This window comes from Lontra canadensis, unplaced genomic scaffold, assembly GCF_010015895.1.
Source record: "Lontra canadensis isolate GAN:19392208 unplaced genomic scaffold, GSC_riverotter_1.0 scaffold2, whole genome shotgun sequence".
Classification (NCBI taxonomy): domain Eukaryota; kingdom Metazoa; phylum Chordata; class Mammalia; order Carnivora; family Mustelidae; genus Lontra; species Lontra canadensis.
In genome coordinates this window covers 22,199,313-22,224,350 of record NW_022630996.1, presented here as the reverse complement: position 1 = coordinate 22,224,350, position 25,038 = coordinate 22,199,313, and the positions used below count along the sequence as shown (strand labels likewise).

The 25,038-nt window shown below is 36.5% G+C and overlaps 1 protein-coding gene across 2 annotated transcripts in view; it reads left to right on the top strand.

The window, feature by feature from the left end:
• CPED1 (cadherin like and PC-esterase domain containing 1) overlaps nt 1–25,038 on the top strand; it is a 262,654-nt gene that overhangs the window by 79,627 nt on the left and 157,989 nt on the right. For both annotated transcript variants that reach the window (XM_032870574.1, XM_032870566.1), the window contains exons 5-6: nt 11,997–12,129; nt 13,796–13,964. In XM_032870574.1, coding sequence (XP_032726465.1) covers nt 11,997–12,129; nt 13,796–13,964 — 302 coding nt within the window. The remainder of the gene's footprint in view (nt 1–11,996; nt 12,130–13,795; nt 13,965–25,038) is intronic.

Genomic DNA, 25,038 nt, shown 5'->3' with positions numbered 1-25,038 from the left:
AAAGACACCACCCACAACGTGATACTTAAAATTTTCCAGTTACGTGATTTATTGGTAAATCTACACATGTGTTGTGCCGAAAGCAAAATAAGCAATGTACCAGATGTACTCTAAGTTTTTAATTAAGACTAATTTTACCTATAGAATAAGATTTAATAGGAGATTTTCCTGTTTACAAGCTACGGAAACAACATTTTAAGCCATTTGTGGGTGAAAAGTCCTTATTAAATAGAATATGGCTCACAGGGAATAGCAAAACTGAAAAGCAACCAAAAAACCTAGAGTCAGTTTAAGTCAGTCTTAAAAATTTCTAGTCAGAAACATGTGCTCCAATGTCAGCTCAAGTTCCTAGAAGTAATGGAATGCTGTGAATATTTTAAGTGACTTGGCAAATAAAAGCCAGATTTGGGGGACTGAAGAAAACACTGAGTCAAGAGCAAAATTCTCTGAGAAATCAGAGGTAGGGGCAAGTTGGAGACTAAGTGAGTAGTTTTGAAACATTGTGCTGAAAACCTGAATTGCAAATCATTTGATGGTTAATGGTAGCCATGAACTTTTGTCATTTTTCACTAGGTTCATGAAATTCAATGAACAACTCTTGTTTCAACTTTTCTTCTAATAGAAATTTCATGTATTTTTCTCTAAATCTGATTTTGCTGGTCTGCTAGTGGCCACCCTTCCCTCACAGTAGAGTGCCCCAGCTGCCATCTTGGATAAAGGGGCCTGATGTGAATGGAGTCACTAATGGCAGGGACCTAGGTGAAAATGGCCTTTTTGAGAGAATGTTGAGCATTATATTGAGTTAAGCAAACAAACAAACAAACAAACAAACAAAAAAACGCTCCTTTGACAAAAATAGGGCTGCCTCTTAAAGCCTTGAGTAGTAGTTCAGGTTTTAAAATTTTTTTCTTTTTGTTTTGAGGAAAGGAGAGGTGGGTACAAAAATGACAGTTAAGGGGAAATTAGCCTTACTCAACACACAATGAAATTTCTGCCAAATTCTACTTTTATAACCCACATCTCTCACTGGGCAACATCCTCTAGCTCACTAAAACACCACCTGTACAACTTTTCTCCTAATTGGTTTCTATATGCACTCTCCTCTATGAAATCATTTATATAAAATATAAAAATAAATTTTTTTAAGAAATAAATTATTTCTTTCCATTACTCCAAACAATGTAACAAAGACATGGTTCCCCCATAGGTATGTATCTTTCTTTCGTAGATCGGAAAGGACGAGGGGAATACCTGTACTCATAATTTTTTTCATAATTACCCAGTATTTTCCCCTTTTGACTTAAAGCTAGCTTGAATTTTTTTCCCCACTACTTAGCAATCAAGCTTTTTTTGTTTTATTGTAAGATTTTGTTTTTTTTTTTTTCTAAAATTTATTTATTTGACAGAGATCACAAGCATACAGAGAGGCAGGCAGAGAGAGAGAGGAGGAAGCAGGCTCCCCGCTGAGCAGAGAGCCCAATGCGGGGCTCGATCTCAGGACCCTGAGATCATGACTGGAGCCAAAGGCAGAGGCTTTAACCCACTGAGCCACCCAGGCGCCCCTGTAAGATTTTGTTTTTAAGTAATCTCTTCACCCAGCACGGGGCTTGAACCCACAACCCTGAGATCAAGAATCACATGCTCCACCAACTGAACCAGCCAGGCACCCCAACAAATCAAGTTTTTAAATTCAGTTTCCATTGAGTCAAACTAAAACTGAGAGTTGGATTGGTTAACTCATGACTTTGAACTCCTGACTGATGCCAGAGCTCACAAGATTTTTTAAAGCAACAACGAAACATTTTTAATGTATTGAAAATGACTAGATGTTATTGGGTGCCACACAGTCATTTCCCTAAGGCATTCAATATATTTGGTAAGAAAAAAACAAGATACAAATGACTTGTTGTCCACCATCCACCTGTTTTAAGGCATCTGAGTGACAGTTTAGAAAAGGATGTTCAGTCTGGGATTGCTGTTCAGGGACATACAGACAAGTGAGGTTAATTGAGATAAAATGCTGATGTCAGAACTAAAACTGAGTTAGATTGTATTAAATCTGGGAAAAATAATTCAGATATGTATTTATATATAAATTAAATATGTATGTTATATAATTTATATATATAGACATATATATATATATAATCTACATGCACATATATACCAAAAGAATCTTGGCAATACGAAAGATAAGAGATATATAAAGAAAATATGAACAATACCCTTGGGGCACCTGGGTGGCTCCTTTGGTTAAGTGTCTAACTCTTGATCTCCGCTCAAGTCTTGATCTCAGGGTTGTGAGTTCAAGTCCTTCATTAGGATCTGTGCTGGGCATGGAGCCTACATTTAAAAAGAAAAAGAGAAGAAGAAGAAGAAGAAAGAAGGAAGAAGGAATAAGAAAGAAGAAAGAAGGAAGAAGGAAGAATATCCTTGTAGAAAATAGTCATTTGAATTTAATGTCCTGACCTAAGTTCTATAGGGAGAAGAGCTTAACTTCAGGGTTTAAAATCTGTACAAGAATAGGAAAAGAAAAACTCGAAATTTTAACCACCTAATTAACATTTTTAAAGACCAGCAATTACTTAGCACTTCAGATATGAAGACCCCTCTCCCCTTTTGGATCAATTAATTGGTTAATGCTTTAGTCATTTACAGGATATAAAATAGATCAAATGTACCTGGCTAATGATAGTCTTACCTAGCTAAGGTTGAAAACGGAGACACCTTTCAGAAGCTCTTGTCAGGTTCTGTCTGGCTTCTGACTCGTGCCCTTTGTGTCCTCATCTATATCGGGAGTGGACTCTTGTATTATGATGCCGCTCAGCCAAGCCTGACCTCCACAGACTCCAATTATATCACTGGTCAGTTGGAGAGGGGAAAGAACTTGAGGATAAAATGGTTCCATAAAACTATGTTTGCTCAGTGTCCTACCAAAAATCTTTTCTGACATATTTCCATGTTACTGACCTATTTCTGGCATTTGGATCTCTGGCCCTCATTAAATTTCTCTTGGCAACTGGCTCTAGTCTCTCTGTATTCTATATTTTTGTCTCAATCCTGGAGTCAGATATTATGAAAATATAAATATTCTAAATATGTACTTGGTTCACATTTAATACATTTACTTATAGCGTAGAAATAGGGAGCAGATTGAGACAATACCATGCACATTTTATTATACCAAAAACATAGGGTAAAAATGGAAGATTGAGTTGGTCTGTGAAGTTGCCATTGAAGGAAAAATAGGGTAATGCATGGTTTCATTTAAAACAGGGGCAATAACCCCCATTGTTTGTGTCTTACATTTAAATTAGGACTGACTTCAATATACTTAAAAAGAATTTAGAGTCTCAAATTTGTAGTAAGTCATTAATTATTCTGATGTAAATTATATCAATAGGATTTCATGGTTTACTCCAGAAAATGTTCCTGAGAAAAAGTTTAATATTAATAAAGTGATTAACTTATTTTCACAAGGGGTGGGTTTAGACAGCTCTTCTATTATCATATTTGTTGCACTCTATGTATTAATATTGCGTTGGAGGTTGTGTTTCAAATTGTTATTAATGATGCTCATTAATTTATACTGAATTATTCATCTTTGGTCTTGCTAAACTAGTCAAGCATTTTTTCCCTTTCTTTTTCCCTGGAAAATTCATGCAGAAAAATATCAAAGCAAAATTAAGCTGCCATAAAGTAATAAAACAATCTTTCATGCTGTTTGGCCATTGCAGTGAAATCACAGGGGCAAGAAAATTGAAGTAGTAGTCTAGACATAGCTTTTATTACCAAGGAAAATGAACAGAATTCAAGGTTCTTATGTTGTCATGGTCAAAACATAGAGCAGTCCATGGGGAAAATTGTTTTTGTACAATTGCATGCCTTTGACACTTCCACTGAAAAAGAACAGAAAGGAGGACATTTATGGCTTGCATTTACTGAGTACTCAACAAGCATTCGATTGATTGGTTAGTTGGTGAAAACTCTATACGGTGACTACTTTCAAGCACATTGTTGTATCACTGATCTGGTCATTTTTATGGGTCAGATGGTATCTCCATTTACATCAGGACATGGACTGCAACTTATTTCTTACAACACAAAATGGAAGTTATTCTTTTCCCCCAAAAAACTACTATACTGATAGACTATGATATTTATATTTGTGGTTTGATGCACCCTTATTTGGCACCATAAGAAATATATTCTGGGAAACTATAGACAATAAACTATTGGTATCAAATCCACATCAGTAGTAATGTCAAATCTTAAAAAAGAAATTTTGTGTTGCTTGGCTTAAGGTTAGAAAAATAAATAAAGAATTGATGTGTTTGGAGCACATAGATCCTCAAATTATACCATTTAAATTCAAGCGTAGGTCTGAAATGGTCTAGGGACTTTTGTCTATGTGTCATAAATTTGTTGACTAAGAGCTAGTTCTGTTGACCAAGAGTTGGTTGTGTTGGTGTTTGAGAAAAAGTATCTTCCTGAACAAAACAGAGAGGAATAGGTTTAAATAGTGCAAAACTGGGTCAGTCTGAGGCTTCCCCCAATCACAGAAACCTGGCCTTAACACAGAACTCCTTTAAGTACGTGAAACAGGAAATCAACAGCTTTGCTGGGTGACTGCAATGCTAAATTTGAGGAAAGTCACTAAAACCAGTGTGTTTTTACAAGCTACTTCAAATAAAATTGCTGTGTTTCATTTTGGTCTACACATCTGTGCTTATCACATATTTCCTGCTTTGTTCTTAAGTGACTAATGTCAAATGTCACATGTTTAAGAATCGCATAAAAAAGGATTTAATAGATTAGACTTTGATAGTCAGCAGTGATGAGAAACACTTAATATTGAATAAATTCAAAAGGAATAACATTTAAGTTGCACTTTGTGAAGTTTCTAGTTGTAAACAGATTTCCTAGGTTATAGAAAAGGATTATATTAAACTACTAGTAGTAGTAGCTATTTAACATTTTTTGAGAAAGGGCTGTGCAAAGCCCTTTAAAGAAAATTTTATGTTTAATTCTGTTAGCATCCATATGATGTATGTTCTTCTTATTATTACTGTTATAATTCTCATTTTCCAGATAAAGACACTGAACTTAGAAAAACTAAGGAATTTGTTCATGGTCATACTTACGAATAAGAATCCACTAATAGACAAGAATTAGGATTTTTTTAAATAAATATTCTTTGGAATATTATTTGTAAAATATTATTGGGGGATAAAAGGTATCAGATAGCAACTATATTGGAACATCCTGGAGAAATCAGCACATGCATCTTTATTGGGTTCATCCATGTCTTCCCAAGGCATAGATTTAGCTTGCTTGGGGGAACAAAGGCAGCCTTGGTACCCAAATCCTTCTCTTAGATGATGTCCCTGTAAGGGAAACCTTCCTCCTGGCTGTCTACTGATGACCTTCTCTTCCATGGTTTTCTATGCTTGCTCTGGGTTCTGGGGGGCTCTGCTGATAATAAACCTCTGGGCCTTTGATAGTTCCTTTCAGGGCGTCCATCTCTGCTTCTTCCTGGAGCCTCCCCTGTGTTGTTGCAGGGTCCCAATGGGGTTATAACACGTCATGTTACTCTAACAAATACCTCATTAAAGTGAACAGGGAAAAATGAATTCTTGTCCATGTTATGCTGATTTCCTAGGTCAAGAACAAAAGGTTATGCCATACAACTCTAGTAAAACTGCTTAGCAGTTGGCTTGCTCATTCTTTTCACTTCAGCCCCTTTTTCTATGGCCAGTGCACTTATCTCTAGTTATTTGGTTAAGAAGACATTAACATTTTACTTATTAAGCAGAGATGTGTGGACCTCCTATGTCAAGGGCCAGCCTACGTGTGTTTGGCACTAGATATGCAATGTAAAGAAAAAATCCAGAATTCCCGACTTCATAGAGCTCCTGGTCCAGTAAACTAATTCCCTTTGAAGTACTTAACACTGAAAACAATCCCTCCTTTCTAACTGCAAATGAGTGATCAAGTTGGTGAACCAGAATGTGTGTGCCCAGTGGTTTGTTTGCTCCCCCATTTTGTACAGGGCTCAAAAAATGAAAGAGTCATTGATATTCCCCAAATACTTTCTCACAGGGTGGGAGCTCAAAGGGGATCCAGATACAGTCTCTCCTATGTGGTTTATTGGGCCTCAGATGGATAAAATGGCAACTGGTTGACCTTGTAGAGCTTTCGGAATTGCTGGAATATACGTGAATTCACAGAGGGACCATATTCCAGCCCTGGTCTTGGACTCTAGTCACTTATCTATTCCATTAGGTCATACACAACATATATTAAAAATTATAACTTTTCACCTGACAATCACAGGAATGTAGAATGATAAAGGACCTCAGAAATCTGGTTGTTTGTCTAGTAAATATTTGTTTAGTACCCACTGTGCTTGCTGCTGTCTTTTTCATGATAATGCAAAGAAGGAAACAGATTCAGAGGTGAGCTGTTTGTTCTTTTCTAGGAATTGACAGAACTTGAGCTATGCTTCTTTTGTTTTCCAAGCATATACTAAATACTTATTGAATGGATTCAAGTTTGTCCCTCATAGTAGGGTTTTCCATGGAAACAGAAAATAAGATCTATCCATCTTTCTATTATTTATATATTCGCTGAGAGAGAAGGAGAGAAAGGGATTTATTGTGTAACATATTGGCTCATGTGATTCTGGAGGTTGAGAAGTCCCACAATCTGCTATCTGCAAGATGGAGACTCAGGAAAGCTGGTGATGTAGAGAGCCAATGGTTAGATTCCAGTCCAGGTCTGAAGGCCTGAAAACCAAGTGTACTAAGGACAGGAGAAGATTGATGTCACAGCTCAATTAATGAGTCAGAGAGAGAGCAAATTCAGCCTTCCTCAGCCTTTTTGTTATGTTCAAGCACTCAACAGATTGGTGGATGCCCAGCCACATCTGGGAGAGCTATCTGCTTTACTTATTCCAACAGTTCAAATGCTGATCTCCTCTGAGCATACCCTCACAGACACACCCATAATGTTTAAGCAGCTATCTGGGTATCCCTTGGTCCAGTCAAGTTGACACATAAAATTAACCAGTGCACCCTTTTGTCATTCCTACCCATAGACGTTCTAGCCACTGGAACCTTCTTTCACAGGTGGTATGTTTATATACTCCCTTGCTTCTCTCCAATAGGCATTACAGTGTAGTAAGAGAAAAGTTATGAATTGCTGATATTTGATTAATATTCAATCATTTTTTACGTAACTAAATGCAGTTTCATACAATTCATCTTAAGCCATGACCTGCTGCCATGTACAAATGCTCTTATTAAAGATTAAAGCTAATTTTTCTTTCTTTTTTTTTTAAGATTTTATTTATTTATTTGACAGACAGAGATCACAAGTAGACAGAGAGGCAGGCAGAGAGAGAGAGGGGTAAGCAGGCTCCCTGCCAAGCAGAGAGCCCGATGCGGGACTCGATCCCAGGATCCTGGATCATGACCTGAGCCGAAGGCAGAGGCTTAACCCACTGAGCCACCCAGGCGCCCCTAATGTTTCTTTCTTATTCACTCTTCTCCTATGTGCATGCACGCGCACTCACTCTCATACACACATACGATTCTTTCTCGGGGAAATGTGGCTAGTAAGAAGAAAACTAGAGCAGAAGTTTATATTTTCCAGATGCACGGTTTGCCTTATTCTCTATTTGCTCCCTCACTCTAGACTCTTCCCCAGGAAGCTGTCCATCGCACATTACATCGATGGGGCTCCCTTGTCCCCTAACTTTTGACCAGAGATCAGAGTTCAGAAAGACAGAACTTTGGGGTATTTGTCCCCTACCTGCTTCCCTGCCAGACCCTGGCTTAGAAGTGCCTGTGTTCTTCTACCTGTGACCATAGCTCATGCTCAGCATCCTCTCTCAACGCTATGCCCTTTGCTTGGTTCTATAATTGCCACCCTCCTGGGCTTGGGGTGGCAAGATCTTCTCTTTCATCAGCCCTAGGAGCTTCACTACTTATTATTTTCCCTTATCGCTGCCTTCTTTAATAGTCCCCTTCTCTAAGTTTCACTTACTTCTTTGACTCTGCCATCCATTCATTTTCTCCCAGGGCTCTGACTGTTTTTTCCTGGCTATGACTTCAGCTTGTGCATATATTAATTTACATTTGTTATGTATATAAGTTTTGCAGGTTTGTTTGCATAGCTATACCTGTAGGCTAAGGACTAAGACTCATAAATGTCTTGGGATAGAAAGAACAATTAATATATCCACAAATGGTACTTATTTTATAATTCTAATCTCAAAACTGATTGTTAATTATTAATTAAGACTTTTTATCTTCACGGGAGGTTTTAAAATAAGAAAATCCTGGCTAACTATAGCTTCCTAATCTGAAATGCAAGACAATATTCAAACATTTATGAAATATAATTACATTTTCCAATATTATTTTCCTATTAATTATTGGCTCTGGGCAAAACATTAAATCAAATATAGCTTAAATTTGCCTGTTAATCTTTGCTAGTTTTCTAGTGTATAGTCTTTGCCTATAGTGTATATAATTATATGGCATATAGAAGGGAAAAAATAAAATATTTTTAATTGGGATATCATTTTGTTCTCCAAGTACATGTTGACTTAAACGCCCCACCCCACCCCCACCACCAAACTAGCTCATTGCTAGAACAAACTTTATTATTGAGCAGTTGTTATGCACCAACATCGTGTTCAATGATATGGGACAATCAAGAGATAGTGGGAAATCATATTCTGGATTCTAGAAGACTCCTTGGCATTGTCACACACCCATCAGGCATTGGTTAGTAAGAATCAAAATGAAAACCCAGGTCTTATGGTTCTGGTTGAATCTTTCTTTTCTTGAAACTGTACCATACTCAGTGGGTACTGACTGCATGCCTGGCCAACCAAATGTTAGAAGGCAGGAGAAATGCAGTCTTCATGCATCTTTAAAAATTGTTCGTTTTTTTTCCTCTGGGTAAGTGTTAAAATTACAAGCTTCATAGCTCTTTAAAATAAGCTAAGAGTAGCCAGTAAATAAAAACACATAGATATTTCACATCTGCATCTGGTTATTCATTCAGTCCTTATACTGTGGAGTACAAAAGCACTAAGGACACATGTTAGGCTTCGTATTTAATTACTGTCTGAAAATAGTTAGTAAATATGTGTTAATGAATTACAAGGCCTTTTAAGACACTCATAGGCATATCATAGACACTCATCTCCCAGATTTCTCCCCAACACAGAAGGAAGCTACTTTGGCATTGTTTATAGAAGACTTCTAGGTTCCTGTGTATGTTGGGTAGTCAAGGGAAAAGGGGGAAATGGAATACACACACACACACACACATATACACAAAGGGTAAAAGTTACTTTAATCAATATTAAATTCCATTGTTCAACCACAGTTTCAGGGGCTGATGCGGAATGCTGATATATTCTTGACAATTCCTATACGGGACTCTTTGTGCTGTATGTTTTAGGCTCTTCCCCTTAAACTAAGGCAAAAAAAAAAAAAAAAGGTGACATAAAATTATTTATTCTTTGACATATTTGCTGGCTACTACTTCCTGAAAATCACTGAGGTATTACCTTGGTGGAACACTTAATAAAGGCAGCTTCTCCAAAGTCCACTCTGCTCGGGCTTCAAATCAATGCTGTGCTTCCTGGCAGTACGGATAAAACGGAAATCAGAGTCAATTACACTGTTCTCATATTATACAAAAGAAGGCTACAAATTAGCTCTTCTGGAGAGACAGAATCTTTCCTAGTAATAAATCCTAAAATATGTCTACTTAGTGAAAAAAAGAGAATGCATTTTCTTACCGTGAATTTAAAGGATTATATAAACATTTCAACTCTTCTTAAGTTGTGATTCCCAAGAAAAGAATTTATCTTAATGACTCTTCATTTGTCACATCCAGAAACAAGCAATTTGAGTATTTTTTTATTATGATGTATTAGAACTTCATTAATAAGGAAGACTTACAAGGAGGCCATCATTTTTTGAGAAAGATCACACTGTGCTAAATAATGAGATATGGGAATACATTGAACAGCTTGACTTCTGCTGACTTTTACTTAAGAGTGTGAAGTGTTTTAAATTAGACTATGTTAGTGTTGATGAAACGTGCACAAGGGGGAAAAATAATTTAAAGGCTTTGTTCCATTTTGAGAGCGAGATAAATTGTATAATTTAAAAATAAATCACTGTGACCTGACAGCAAGGAAACAACAACTCTCATGTGTTGTTGGAGGCAGTGGAAATTGGGGCAACATTTTCGGAAGCCAGTTCAATAAAACCTATCAAATTTACAAGGCATGTATATATTGATCTGGCAGTTACACATATAGACTAGACTTTGCCCTTAGATAAACTTGTGAAAGTACACCAAAATAGATTTAGAAGAGCATTCATTGTGCAGTATTTTTGAAATAAAAGAAAAAATTACAAATATCTGAATACCCGACAATAAGAGAATGATTAAATCAAATGTATATCATTCGGGAAGCCTGCTTCTCCCTCTCCTACTCTCCCACTTGTTTTCCCTCTATCGCTGTGTCTCTCTCTGTCAAGTAAATAAATAAAATCTTTAAAAAAAAAAAAAAGTATAACATAGTTCTATGTATGTGCAAATGGAGAGGATTCCAGGATGGACTGGTGGTAAATATGCCAGACATAGACCGTTATATAGCAATCCTCCCCCTTATCTGCAGGGAATGCATTCCAGGAGCCCCAGGGGATGCTTGAAACTGCAGATAGTACCGAACCCTATCTGCACTTTTTTTTTTACACATACACACCTAAGATAAAATTTATTTTATAAATTAGGCACAATAAGAGATTGATAAGAATAATTAATAATAAAATAGAAGAGTTATAACTGGACTGTAAGAAGGTGATTTGAATGCAGTCTCACTCTTTCGAAATATGTGAGTGTGTTGCATTCTTCCTTCGTGTGATGATGTGAGAGGATACCACGCCTGTATGATGAGATGAAAGGGGATGACACAGGCACTGTGACATCGCTTTAGGCTGCTCCTGACCTTCTGATGGTACGTCAGGAGGATCATTTGCTTCTTGACTGGGGTTGACCATGGGTAACTGAAACTGAGGAAAGCAAAACAATCGATAAAGGGGACTACGGTGATGTCTCTTTTGGATAATTGAAAAATCAGAAATACCTGCATATATAAGTTGTATGGATATATTGATATATCAGTTTACATATTGAAGAACCGCATGCATCTTACCCGTTATGCAGTGATGCAGATTTCAAAAGGGAATATGTAAACATTGGCTTTGGCAGAGAGAGGTCCCAGATAGGGGTAGATTGATGGATGTTTCTTTTTTTTTTTCCCCCAATTTGATAACATTCTACACAATTTGAGTTTTTTTAACCATGTACATTCAATACATTTTTTAAAAAATATCAGTGAGTGTTCTGAGAAAACCATTACTGTTGGTCTTCACTTTTATATACTTCAAAAAATATTAAATACTATTTTACAAAATAATAAAATACTTTTTTTGAGTTGACCAAGATCCTGAGGCATGACAGACTCTCTGGCACATGAAGGACTGTGCTATTGTCAGGAAATCAACTCAAGTTGTCCATGTGATATTCTCATCCCAAGCAAAAGTCAGGTCCTGCAGCCATCTTCCCATCATAAGAGTGCGTCTGTTATGTGTTCGGAGGATAGTTCTGCCTGGTGCAGGACAGTTGGAGACATCAGATCTACCTCCCTTTCTGAGCAGGAAGAGTTGAAATCCGTTACTACAATTGTTTTCCTAATCTATTATAAGAGAATGAACTGCAAAACAGAGGCCTCTCTGAACATGCGTTATGGAATGGATCTAACTTTGATTCAAAATGGAGAAACAATGGCTGCCTGGTTCCCATACACCCAGTAGCAGAACAGAGCAAACACTATTTTGGAGCAATTTCAGAAAGAAACAATAGAATGACTGGTTTTTGCTCTTTTGAATTTTTTTCAGAACTACAACTTCCGGTGAGCCCTTCTGTATGTCTGGATCAGAACGTGCAGTTAAAGCTGAGTACTTCGAGTCACATTTTAAAAACACTGAAGCCACATATGTGGAAACCATGGGATTGGCGACGTGAACAGCTGTAAGCTAATCATTTTGAACTGTTATATCCAGCATGCATTCTTGGAAACAGCTGACAAGAGAAAACCCCTGAAGATGTCTAGGGGGTATTACATGTTTGAATTATTAGGTTCTGTTACATAAAATTGTATCTCTCTCTCTTTTTCTTAAATTTTATTTTTTTTCAGTGTTCCAAAATTCATTGTTTATGCATCACACCCAGTGCTGCGTGCAATACATGCCCTCCGCAATACCCACCACCAGGCTCACCCCACCCCCCCCAAAACCCTCAGTTTGTCTCTCAGATTCCACAGTCTCTCATCTATCACTTCTTAATAAAGAACGCCATCATTGATTTTTTTCTAGAGTAATTCAAACCTCTCTTGCCGTAGAATAAACATTTGGGTAAATAGGACTCTTATCTAGGAAGTTACATTAATGGAAATTGAATTAGAAACCTTGACAATGTGAAACTATAAAATTTTAACTTCCATTTTATACTCAAATGACATTGCCCTAGTCTATGAGTATGGCCAAATGAATTTTTTCCAGTTATATATATATATATATTTTTTTTTGACAATGTGAAACTATAAAATTTTAACTTCCATTTTATACTCAAATGACATTATCCTAGTCTATGAGTATGGCCAAATGAATTTTTTTCCAGATATCTATATCTATATATAGGTATATATAGATATAGATAGATAGATAGATATAGATATAGATATAGATATATATTTTATGGTTCCTAGGATCTAAGATGACACCTGCAGTACCAAAATATTTAAGTTCCCTCCAAGGAAATGAATTTGTAATGTAGATAAATTATAGTGAAAAATGAAAAGCTTTTCATATCTTATCCAAGAAACAAAATAGTTTACTTCATCTAATTTTATAATTATCTGGTAGATGTCTATAGTTAATAGTATTTATTGAAGAATCATATGCATCTCCTGCTTACCTAGACTTCAAAAGTTGAAATAGAACAATCTTTTCATTGGTCAAACATAGATATTTGAAACAGAAATACTGTGTAAAAAGCAAATAACTAGATATTTTGGAATCTTTTATGATGAAAGTATACTTGTTTCACCACCAAATATTAATGTTAATTTTCCTTTGTAACCTGAAGTATTATCTTCACACTTTATTCTTTAAATGAACCCATAATTATCCATGGTGACAGTTATTGGGTAGAATCAGACTAGTAGGGAACGTATTTTGGCATATTTTTGGTGATCTGTCCACTCTTGGAAAGTATATATTTTCTTGTCAAGGAGAAGATAGAGCAAAGGCAGGCCAGGGCAGGACGGGAAAATGTCTTCACTATTCCTTAAACTGTAATTTGTATCACTTTTGTTGTTATGGTACATACATGACCCATTTATGTTTTTTAAACCTTTAAACCTTACTTTAGGTACTATTTTCTCATCTTTCTTTCTCTTAAAAATTTTTAATTAAGTCTACCAGAGTGGAGAACTCTTATCCATTTGATCCCCTCTTTAAGTACTTATATATCCCCTGGTAATGGTGCTAATAAGCAGTGGAATTGTTTAAGGAAACCCACACATTGAAGGCTACAGCCCAACAAAGGATACATGAGTGTACAACGCTTCGAGGTAATTTGCAGATGATGTACCCTAAGTTATGGAGCATTAACTTTGCTGGTTCATTTTTTTTAGGAATCAAACAACAGTCCTTGCTCCACATGAAACACTCTTCCGAGCTGAAGAAATATCTGTGATTCTTAAAGCGTATGTGTTGGTGACGTCCTTAACACCTTTGCGTGCATTCATTCATTCAACTGGCACAGTTTGGAATCCACCAAAGAAAAAACGCTTCACTGTCAAGGTAAAATTTCTGTCGAAGTTGTCATTTCACTCAAAGTATACTGATAAGTAAAGTGAGTTGAGCTGCCTTTCTCTGACCTTTATGATTATCAAATCCCATTGAACAAAGATTGCCTCATTTTATTGCGGCAAGTTGAGGTTTTCATTTAATAGGTGCAGGTTCAAAGAGGAACTGAAAACAGCTTAATTCATGAGAGAACATAAAAGCCACAGCTTGTTTTTTCAATTCATCATTTTACTTCAATTATTTGACCCATTTCAAAGCTAATCCTCAGTTGTGTTCTGTTTTCTTGACCTTCCTCTCATTCAAGAAAAATAGTCATTACAACAAATGAAAATAAAATTTTTCCCTTTTGTTTTCTCTTCATTCTTAGGAAGCAAAATGCCTATTTCATTACAGTAATCAATATGGAATATTTGCTGAGTGAAAAACAAAGCTCTTAAGTGTTCCTACGCTAGAAAGACCTGACATAAAGCATGAGAATGTTTTCTGGGAAGAACTGACTAACAACCACAAAAGATTTAGGTGTAAAAGGTTTTAACTCAGGTTACCTCCATTGAAAATAAGGTCTAGGAACAACATATTGGATAAATTTTAAGAAGTTTCCAATTCTTGGGGCGCCTGGGTGGCTCAGTGGGTTAAAGCCTCTGCCTTCGGCTCAGGTCATGATCCCAGTGTCCTGGGATCGAGCCCCACATCGGGTTCTCTGCTCCGCGGGGAGCCTGCTTCCTCCTCTCTCTCTCTCTGCCTGCCTCTCTCTGCCTACTTGTGATCTCTGTCAAATGAATAAATAAAATCTTATAATAAAAAAAATTTTTTTTAAAAAGAAGTTTCCAATTCTTTTTTTTTTTTAAGATTTTATTTATTTATATGACAGAGAACGAGAAAGAGAGCACAAGTAGGGGAAGGGGTGGAGGGAGAGGGAGGAAGAAGAGCAGGGAGCCAGAAGTGGGGCTCCATCCCAGCACCTGGAGATCATGACCTGATCTGAAGGCAGATGCTTACATGACTGAGCCAACCAGGCGCCCCAAGAAGTTTCCAATTTTAGAGAAATAATTGTCCAGAGGACAGGTAAGAGGAAATAGGAAGAAACTAAAAGAACACACAAGTGTCTTAACTTGTATGTTCTTTCAGTTTCTTCCCATTTTCTCATATCCATTCTCTGAACAATTATTTCTCTAAAATAAAAAATTTCTTCGAAGAGCAAACACTACATGATCTTACTTATAGGAGAATCCAAAACTGTCAAGCTCACAGAAGCAAAGAATAGAATGGTAGTTATCAGGAGCTGGGGGAAGGGGGAGTGGGAGGGGGTTGTTCAATTGGTACAAAGTTTCACTTATGCAAGATGAGTATGGTCTAGAGTTTTATGGACAGCAGAGTGCCTACAGTTAATAATACTAAGATTTTCTAAGAGAAGAGAACTTATGTTAAATGCCCATATCACTAAATAATACATACATATGTACATACATACATAGGAGGCAAAATTTAGAAGGAATAGTTGTGATTATGGCTTGATTATGGCAGTGGTTTCATATGTGTATTTATCTCCAAACTCATCAAATTGTATGTATTAAATAGGTACAACTTCTTGTATTTTAATCATAATAAAGCAGTTTAAGAAAAAGAATGTAAAAGTGCCTTTTATAGTTTCAAGAGATTCAGAAGTGACTGAACCTGATGTTTTTCAGAATGTATCTACATTGTATATAAACTACATTGTACGTTCTGGAAAATCTTCCAGTGGTGAAAAATCTTTAAATGGCCCATTAGATATTGTTGATTTAAAAAAAAGAGCAGAATGAGAAAGATACAGGTGCCATATTCCTTAGTATAATAAATGGCTGACATTTTAAGGAAATACCATTGATGACTTTAGTCTTAAGGGCACTTTATTTTAAGGACAGTCATCTTAACTATATCAACCTAGGTGGGTTTTAGTTAATTATGAAAAAGCGGAATCAAATTTGGTTTGTCCTTCATGTTATCTCCCACTAGTTTTTACAGTGGTTGTTTATATTTCCCTAAGTACCGTTCATTATTTTCAAAATTTCCCTTTCCATTAGGTTAAACTATATGAAACTGCTGATATTTGGTCATTTTTGGTCTACAAAAAAAATTGCAACTTCATACAATGCAACCTAATATTTGGAACTCAGGTACAGAGAGAGAAAACGAATCATATTCCTCCATTCATGTCACATTCAGGCACTCAACAAATATTTACTCCGCACAGTCCAAAACCCCTGTTCTTATAGAATTAAACTAGCAGTCTGTGCAAGACACCTACATTGATCTTTGCAATCCATTTTACCCCCTTTCCCCATTCAATTCCCTTGCTCCTCAAAAGACCACCATTATAATGATTTAATGTGTATCATTTAGTTTAGATGATTGTAAAATATGCAATTTTGTTTTGTTATGCATATATATGCTTTTAATTCATGTAAATTGTATTAGAGACTTTTTTCTTTTACCTTTTTTAAGTGCAGCACTACATATTTTCCAGAAGGAAACATTCAACGTTACCTGTACACCTTCTATGTTACTTTTCACTGCTGGACAGTATTCCATGCCTATATTATGTTACAGTTTACCTACCCACACCTCCAGTGATAGACAGCTTGATTGTTCCAATTCTTGGCTAAACCAAATAGTGCTTCAAATGTACAAAGTCTTATATATGACTCTTTATGAACCAGCATATGATTTTTCCAGAGAATATATGCCTATCATGGGACTTGCTGGGTCATAAGACATGGGTTCATTTGATAGAATTAAATAATCCCAGCTCACCCTCCAGAAGGCCATTATCAGTTTCTGTGCCATGATCAGTTTCTCCATATCCCCACAACCTGCCCAACACTTGACCTTTCCAGTTTGCAACAGGTGACAAGTGACATTTTACTCTTGCATATTTGTCATCTGTTAACTTTGTCCATAGTGTCCTTTGTCGGTCAGGAATCTTCAATTGACTATTGAAATTAATGTTTCCTTATAATGCCTGCTTTGGAGATTTAGTTCTCGAAATTGTTTCTTATCTCTAAGCCCTGGGATAGGCTTCTCCACTTTCTTCTATTACCTTTATAATTTTTTTTCTGGACATAAAAATATTTTATTCAACTAGATGAAGTATTTTATTCAACTTGATCCAGATTTCTTTTTCTATATAATCAATTCTCATGGCTAAAAACTCATCATTTCCTATGAATCTAATATCACCTTTATTGTATAAGTTCCCATTTGTATATGAGGCTGCTTCTGAGCTCTCTGTTTTGTTCCAGTTGGCCCACTTGTTTTTCTTGGCAGTGTACATATATCTTAGTACCTGGCAGGGAGGTTCCTTCTTTCTACCTTTTCAAAATTTAATTAGCTGTGTTGTAGATATTTATTTCCTCATACATACTTTAGGATATCAAGTATATATTTTAAAATCCTTCAGTAATTTCAATATATAATTACATTGAATTTGTAGTTTAATTTTTGAAGAATTGAATGTTCATAATATTAAGTCTATTTATTTATTCAAATCATTTTTTTCCTTTATTAGAGTTTAAAATGCTTTCTCCACAAAGATCTTATATGTTCTCACTTACGTTTATTTCTAGATTCCTTAGAATATTAACTGATATACTTTTTGTAATTATATTGTCTATTCTGTTCTTATTAGGATAGAGAAATACTGTATTTGAAATTAAATTTGTATTTGGTAAATTTGTTCCAATAATTTTACCTTTAAATCCACTGAGTTTGGGTTTTCAAGACAGGTGATTATTTTATCTGCAAATAAGGTCATGTTAATCTCCTTCTTTTTAATTCTTTCCTTCCTTCCTTCCTTCCTCCCTCCCTCCCTTCCACCCTCCCTCCTTCCCTCCCTCCCTGTTCCTGTGTTGTTTTCTTTTTCTTTTCTTTTCTTTTCTTTTTCTTTTTCTTTTCTTTTCTTTTTTTTTCTTTCTTATCTTTCTCTTTCTTCCTCCCTCCCTCCCTCCCACCTTCCCTCCCTCCCTTTCTTTCTTTTTTCTTTCTTTCTTATCTTTTCCTTCCTCCCTTCATTCCTTCCTTTCTTCCTTCCTTCTTTCCTTCCTTCCTTCCTTTACTAATTTTGGTCAGAATCTCCTGTACTAGTTTTAAAGGTAGAAATGAAAGGTAAATATCCTCAAATTGTTCTTCATCTTGAAAGGAATGCATCTCATGTTTCTCTATTAAGTATAATGCTTGTTGTGGGTTTTTGGTTTTTAATCTTTACAATTCCTGCCCAAGTAGTGAGACTATAACTAGCCAAACTGTATCTATCATCCTGTTACAATGATTGCAACATATTGGTAATTTTGTTTCCTCTGCACCATCTCCCTCCTCTTTCCAGACAATAGTTTATTTTGAAACAAATCCCAGACATCATATGATTTCATTTGTAAACCTTTTTAGAGTATCACTCTGAGAGAGATGGATTTATAAACTTTACTAACTTAAATAAGTTCCCTTTAGTTAGCTAGAAGTCTTTGCCATAAAAAGATTTTGAACTTTACAAATGCTTTTTTCTGCATTAATAAAATTATATCACTTTTTTCCTCCTCAAGTTTATTTTTGTGGTATATGACATTGCTAGATTTTCTTTTCAGAGAACCCCCTTGCATCACTGAGATAAAACCTATGTGATTATTTGGGGCTATTTTTTAATACTCTCTTGGATTTGTTTAGTTATGGTTTTTATGTCTATGTTTATAAATGATATGGAACTATAATTGTATTTTCTTACACTTATCTGGTTTATAGAGTTGAGATTACTGGATAAAATAGGACTGGATAACATTCACTCCTTTTCAGTTTTCTGGAACAACTTGTGTAAGCTAGGAATTACTTCTCCTAGTTGTTTATAGTCTCCTCCTGGACCTGTTTCTCTTCTTCATGGGTGTTTCCAATTTGGGCCTGAAGTCTTTTACATTTTATTTCTGGGAAATTTGTTTTCATTATTTTTGAGACATTTTGCTCACTGTTTTTTCTTTCTTTCTTCTGTTGTCCAGATTTTGACCCCTTCGTTTCATGGGCTGATACCCCTTAAGACGTATGCACATTTTTACTTAGATTTATTAATTTCTTATTTTATATCCTCTTGCTTCTTTTTGGTGATTTCTCTTTTCACAGTTCATTCTGATACTGTCTTCCATCATTTCCTTGAATATATATGTCTTAAAGATTTTATTTGTTTATTTGAGAGAGAGCAAAAAAGAGCATGGGGGAGGGTGCGGGTGGAGTGCAGAAGGAGGGGGAGAAGCTGGAAGCAGGATGTGGAGCTTGATCTCAGGACTCTGGGATCATGACCTGAGCCAAAGACAGATGCTTAACTGACTGTGCCACCCAGGAGTCCCTTCCTTTAGTATATTCATCACGCTTTTTAAAAGTTACTAGTGCATTAGTTTTAGAGATAAGTGTGTGATCCATTGTACCATGGTGCCCCAAGTCCTTTAGTTCAAGTAGCATCATATAAGTCTTTTACTTTGTTGCCTTACTTTTACTTTGTTTGCCTCCTGCCGGAGGTAGCTGTATTTTCATGTGTCCCTGTTTTGTTCTTTGAGCTTAAGTTCTCCTGCAGATACGATTTATTCCAGCCTGTATGCTCTTGGCGGAAGGCCAGTCCTGCAGGTGTATCTGAGGAGATGGCAGAAGAGGAGTTCCAAACATCCGAAACCCATTTTCAATCATTGCCCCCTGTAGCCCCTCTAGCAGTGGTTTCTCTGGTCAGAATTTCACTCCCTAAACTCTGAGGAAGTAAAGCCTTGAGAGGAGGCACTTCTCTCCATTATAGTCCATCAAACTTGAGGTTTGAGAGGGAGTGGGGGGAAGAGTGGACGTCAAATGTGATATAATCCCACCCCTCCTCATCCAGTCTTCACCTGAGCAGGATATTATCTGATCCCCTCCCCCGAAATTAAGCAAGCTGATTCGTGGGGTGGACTTTATTACACCCTGAATAGGAATGGAGAAAACAGTGATTGTCCTTAGGGAATCAGGGGATGCAGGGGATGCGGGGATGCAGGAGGAAAACAAGACCAATTTCCTCCATCCTGTCCACTCAGAGGAGTCCCTGGCACTCACCCTTCCCATATTCCAGTGGTCCTGTCCCTTACCACCATCACTGGCCAGATGGGTTCAAAACAGCTTTCACAAATCCCCTTCACACAGGTTTTTATTATTTATTCTTTTGAAGCTCCTTGCCTCCGTTTTTTGTTTTTTGTTTTTTTAAACATCACTTCCCTTAAGCCCATTAGAAATGACCGGTAGAGGGGCACCTGGGTGGCTTCAAGAAGCCTCTGCCTTCAGCTCAGGTCATGATCCCAGGGACCTGGGATCGGGCCCCGCATTGGGCTCTCTGCTCAGCAGGGAGCCTGCTTCCCTTCTCTCTGCCTGCCTCTCTGCCTACTTGTGATCTCTGTCTGTCAAATGAATAAATAAAATCTTTAAAAAAAAAAAAAAAAAGAAAGAAAGAAAGAAATGACCAGTAGAAATGAAACCCTTCCTTTTTTTGTGATACTTTTTATGGACAGTAGACCCCCTTATCTGCACGTTAGCTTTCTGCAGTTTGAGTTCATCCCATGCCCCTACCCTGCCCCTAAAGGCTTCTGGAAGCAGATGATCATCCTTCTGATGAATCAGCAGAAGGTCAATAGTAGCCCTAATGCTACATCACAGCACCTGCGTTACCCGCTTCACTTCCTCCCTCACATAAGTACTTTATCTCCTCTCATCACAGAAGAAGGGTGAGTACAGCACAATAAGCTATTTCGAGAGGGACAGAAACCACATTCACGTAACTTTTATTACAGCTAGTTGTTACAATTGTTTTTTTGTTTTAAAGATTTTATTTATTTATTTGACAGACAGAGATCACAAGTAGGCAGAGAGGCAGGCAGAGAGAGAGAGAGGAGAAGCAGACTCCCCGCTGAGCAGGGAGCCCGATGTGGGGCTCGATCCCAGCACCCTGAGATCATGACCTGAGCCGAAGGCAGAGGCTTTAACCCACTGAGCCACCCAGGAGCCCCCAGTTGTTCTGTTTTATTATGAGTTATTGTTGTTCATCTCTCACTGTGCCTAATTTATAAAATAAACTTAATGTCAGGTGCGTATGTGTGAGAAAAAATGTAGTATGTCTAAGATCGGGTACTCTTCGTAGTTTCAGGCATCCACTGGGGGTCGTGGTCGTATCTGCCCTGTGGATAACAGGAGACTTCTGTATTTCCTGAAGATCAAGCGTGAGACAAGAAAGCTCTTTTGTGATTTGGTTTTCTTGGGGTTTTCATGCTTTATTCACTATTTTGTTCCTTATTCATATCCTCGACGCGTCTGCAGGACAGAGTCAAGCTGTAGGTGTAGCACTGGAAAGCATGCAGTCCTTGTCATTTTCATCCTCTCCTTGGGGTTTTTCTTTTCAAGATCTTGCCTGGTTGTTCTGGACAATACAGTTATCTGCTCTCAAAGGGAAGTAGTACAACTTCCTGGGTTAATGTGCCAGAGAGCAATTATTTCTTACGAGGTCAAGGTTATACTTGATGCTACGGAGAGATTTCTGAAAATAAGAGAGTATCTATTTACCCTTCAAGTGGAGTACTTATTGCTTCAGCTGAAACAAATGGATTATACTTAACCGTTAAATCATTTGACCATCTTCCAAAATACTGCTTCCTCCTGATATTTTAGATGTGAAAAATACATGGAAATGGTTCTAAGTGCTAATGTGGAAGACAGGACCAAGATCCACTTTAAGGACTATGTGACATCAAAGTTTTATTAAACAATGTTTTTAAATTCCACAAAACATAGTGTGTGTGTGTATGGAGTTCTTAACTCAAAGGCCAGATGACTTAGTTAAATCAGTAGTGATTTATGCACTGTGCAGTGAGGCAAACCCACTAAACTGGTTATCAGTGGCCATTTATAGAATATTCTGGCAGCTAAAGGAGGTATGAAAGTAATAACAGATAGAGCTAGGAGCTCATTTATTTCCAATTAGGTTTGCTGCTGAGATACTTTCTCTACCAAAGCTTTGGAGAGAGTTGAAAAATATCAAGAAATGCAAATTTGAGAAATAATGGCAAGTAGATGTGTTGTAAACTAAATTTTTCTAAACTCTCCTTCTATACAATAAAAATAATTTCAAATTTAAGTATTAGGTGTTTTCAAAGGTTGTTCAAATTTAAAAGTGGAGGGAAGATAGAAGGGAAAGAAAATTAATAGCACATGTAACACTTGCTTACTACATCCTTTGATTCAATTTTAAATAACCATTTCTTGGTGAGTTTAATAAACCCAATTTTAAGTGATATTTTATTCAAAAAATCCTTCCCTTGAAAAGCTTTCAATTCAGTTATAAAACACTCCAGTTTTATCTAGGAATTCAAGAGTAGAATCTCTCGCACAACCATCGTAACTGTAGCTTTCAGTCAAATGCATCCATGGCTGTCTTTATACACAGGTCATATAGATTAACTGAAAGAAATGTCATAAATTTAAATTTGGCCCCTACAGTAAAAAGTCACAATTTATTCCTTTATCCGTCCTAGTTATCCAGCCGAGAGGAGAACTCTCATATCTGTAACTTCTTTATGACATCTGGAGATTCTTTACACCTGTGATCATAGCAGATTGTTTTTGATGAAAATGTGTTGCTTGAGTGATTTGTGACTTACAGCAGGAAGACCTGTCAAAAGTCTTATTTTGTCTAGTTGAGACATAACTTAAATGAATCCATTGTTTGACTAGCCACCATCCCACATTTAAAGATGTTCATTTGTTGATGTCTGGTGTTCAGAAGTTATATGAAGATGATTCCTCGAGTGTAATCAGTTCTTGATTGATGTCTCTTGGACTGAATTCCATCAAGGATCATTTAGGACATTTTTTTGAAGAAGGAAAATTGTCTTTATTTGTAGATGATATGCTCTTTTTAATTGAAGTGTAATTGGCATACAGTATCTTATTAGTTTCGGGCGTACGTCCTGGTGATTTGAGACTTTAATACCTTATGAAATGACCCCCGTGCTAAGCCTAGTTACTAACATCATTTTAAAATGTTTAACTGTGTGAAGAAATTTCCCAAATCTATTTAATCCCCAACCATTCTAACTTAGCTCATATATTTAGCAATGGTCCTCCAGTGGCCTTCTGGCAAATGCAGTAGACAGATGTCATTGTTTGGATTTCTGAACAGGGCCACTCTGATAGAAAGGGAGAACATGGGACACTGAAGCTTTTTCTTAAGTCAGTATCTGTAAGAATCATCTCCCGTGGAAACCCAAGTTAAAGTAAGCTACTGCCTAGGCTGAGACTCTAAATCACCAGCCTTTTACCACTGCTGTGGTGGCCTTCTGGGGGTCATTCTTCCATCTCCAGTGCCTGTGGTACCCTCTCACTTCCAGGAGATCAGCAAATGTGCACGGAGGAAAGCATGAACTTTGGCAAAGCAAGAGATGTTGTTATTTACAAAGACCCTTTTTAAAGAAGGCATATATCTCTTACTCTGTTTTGGAGACATAACAGTTGCAGGGATGAAGTTAGCCTTGTTTGTCATCGGTATTTACGCATGGTCTTTCATGATGCCAGGGGAGATGGCTCGTATATTCCCAGGGTAAAAATGAGTAATGCCTCTGGATACAGGTTAAAGTTACAGTATGGCTTATCATCCTTAGGAAGTGTTCTTCTTCTGATCTTCATTTTATGTCTAAACCTGCAAACTATGGACCTGACCTTGTAAAAGACTTTTTCACTGAGCATCTGACCCTTCTACAGACCCCTCAGAGATTTATGTCAGCTTGTGGAAGGAATGTGAATAAAAGACTGCTCTTGGAGTTCGTAAAATGAGTTGATCTATTACTTAATCTACTCTTACTTGGATTAAATTTAAAAATTGCATCTGGGTGTTCATTTTTAAGTTTGATATTATATAAATAAAAATTATAGGTAACAAGCACAAAATTAAATAAACATGTGGCCAAAGCTGACACAATAAAAGCTAAGTAATAATTGAAAAGTAAAACGTATCCAATCAGCCCATGCTGGTGTTAAATGTTATTTCAGAAATATATTTGCTATGGAGAAAGAATGATTGTTTTTCAACTGCACATGATTTTTAAATAATTTTGTAATAATTTTATTATTCTGCATTGATACTGTTGATGGCAACTTTGTCTCTGATTTCAAAATTTTTCATTCACTCATTCATTTCATTTATTCATTCCCAGCTTTGTTCCATAAAAGGTTTGTCAGGTAATTATGTACATTCATTAATTCTTGATACTGCACCTGGGTTATTATCCTAAATAAGAAAAGAATTATTCATTAATCAGATTCATGTTTATTTGATCAAAAATGAGCACTGGGTGTGGTGCATAAACAGTGAATTTTGGAACACTGAAAAAACATAAAATTTTTTAAAAATGATCATTTAAACATGTGACCATAAACTTTAGAACAGCAAGCAATGTGTCTGTCTCCTGAGAGCCTCAGAAAATGCTGGGTACATGGCAGACACTCAAACAATGTTTATCAATGACTGGTTGTCTATCATTGTCATTTTTGTTAAAGGTATCTCATTAAAACATGCAAAAAAACTTTCCTTTTGGCAAAATAGATTGAAGAATCGGTTCTGCCACAAAAGATAAATATGATGAATTTACCTTTAACAATCTTTGTTAGTTCAGACGTGTCTTTTCTGAACTCATGTAGTGAACTGATTAATATATGCAAATAAAATCAGCTAGTATATACATATATATGTATTGCATATATATATAATATATATTACATATATATAAAATGTGTTACAATGACAACATAATGTAAAAGTTAACCCTAATAAATAAACTTACTAATTGTTATTTCCTTTAACACTAGAAAACTGTTGGGCCAATATTAATTGTATATCCAGAAAAATGGAGGTTAGCTAATATGTAGAGATCTCGGTGTAAAATCAGGGGAGGTAAATGAATTCTTGCAGAATGTTTGAAAGATGGAAAGGGAATTTCTCGGTGGCATTTGGATGTTAGGATGTGTATTTGCTTCTCTCCTTCACCAGTCTTGT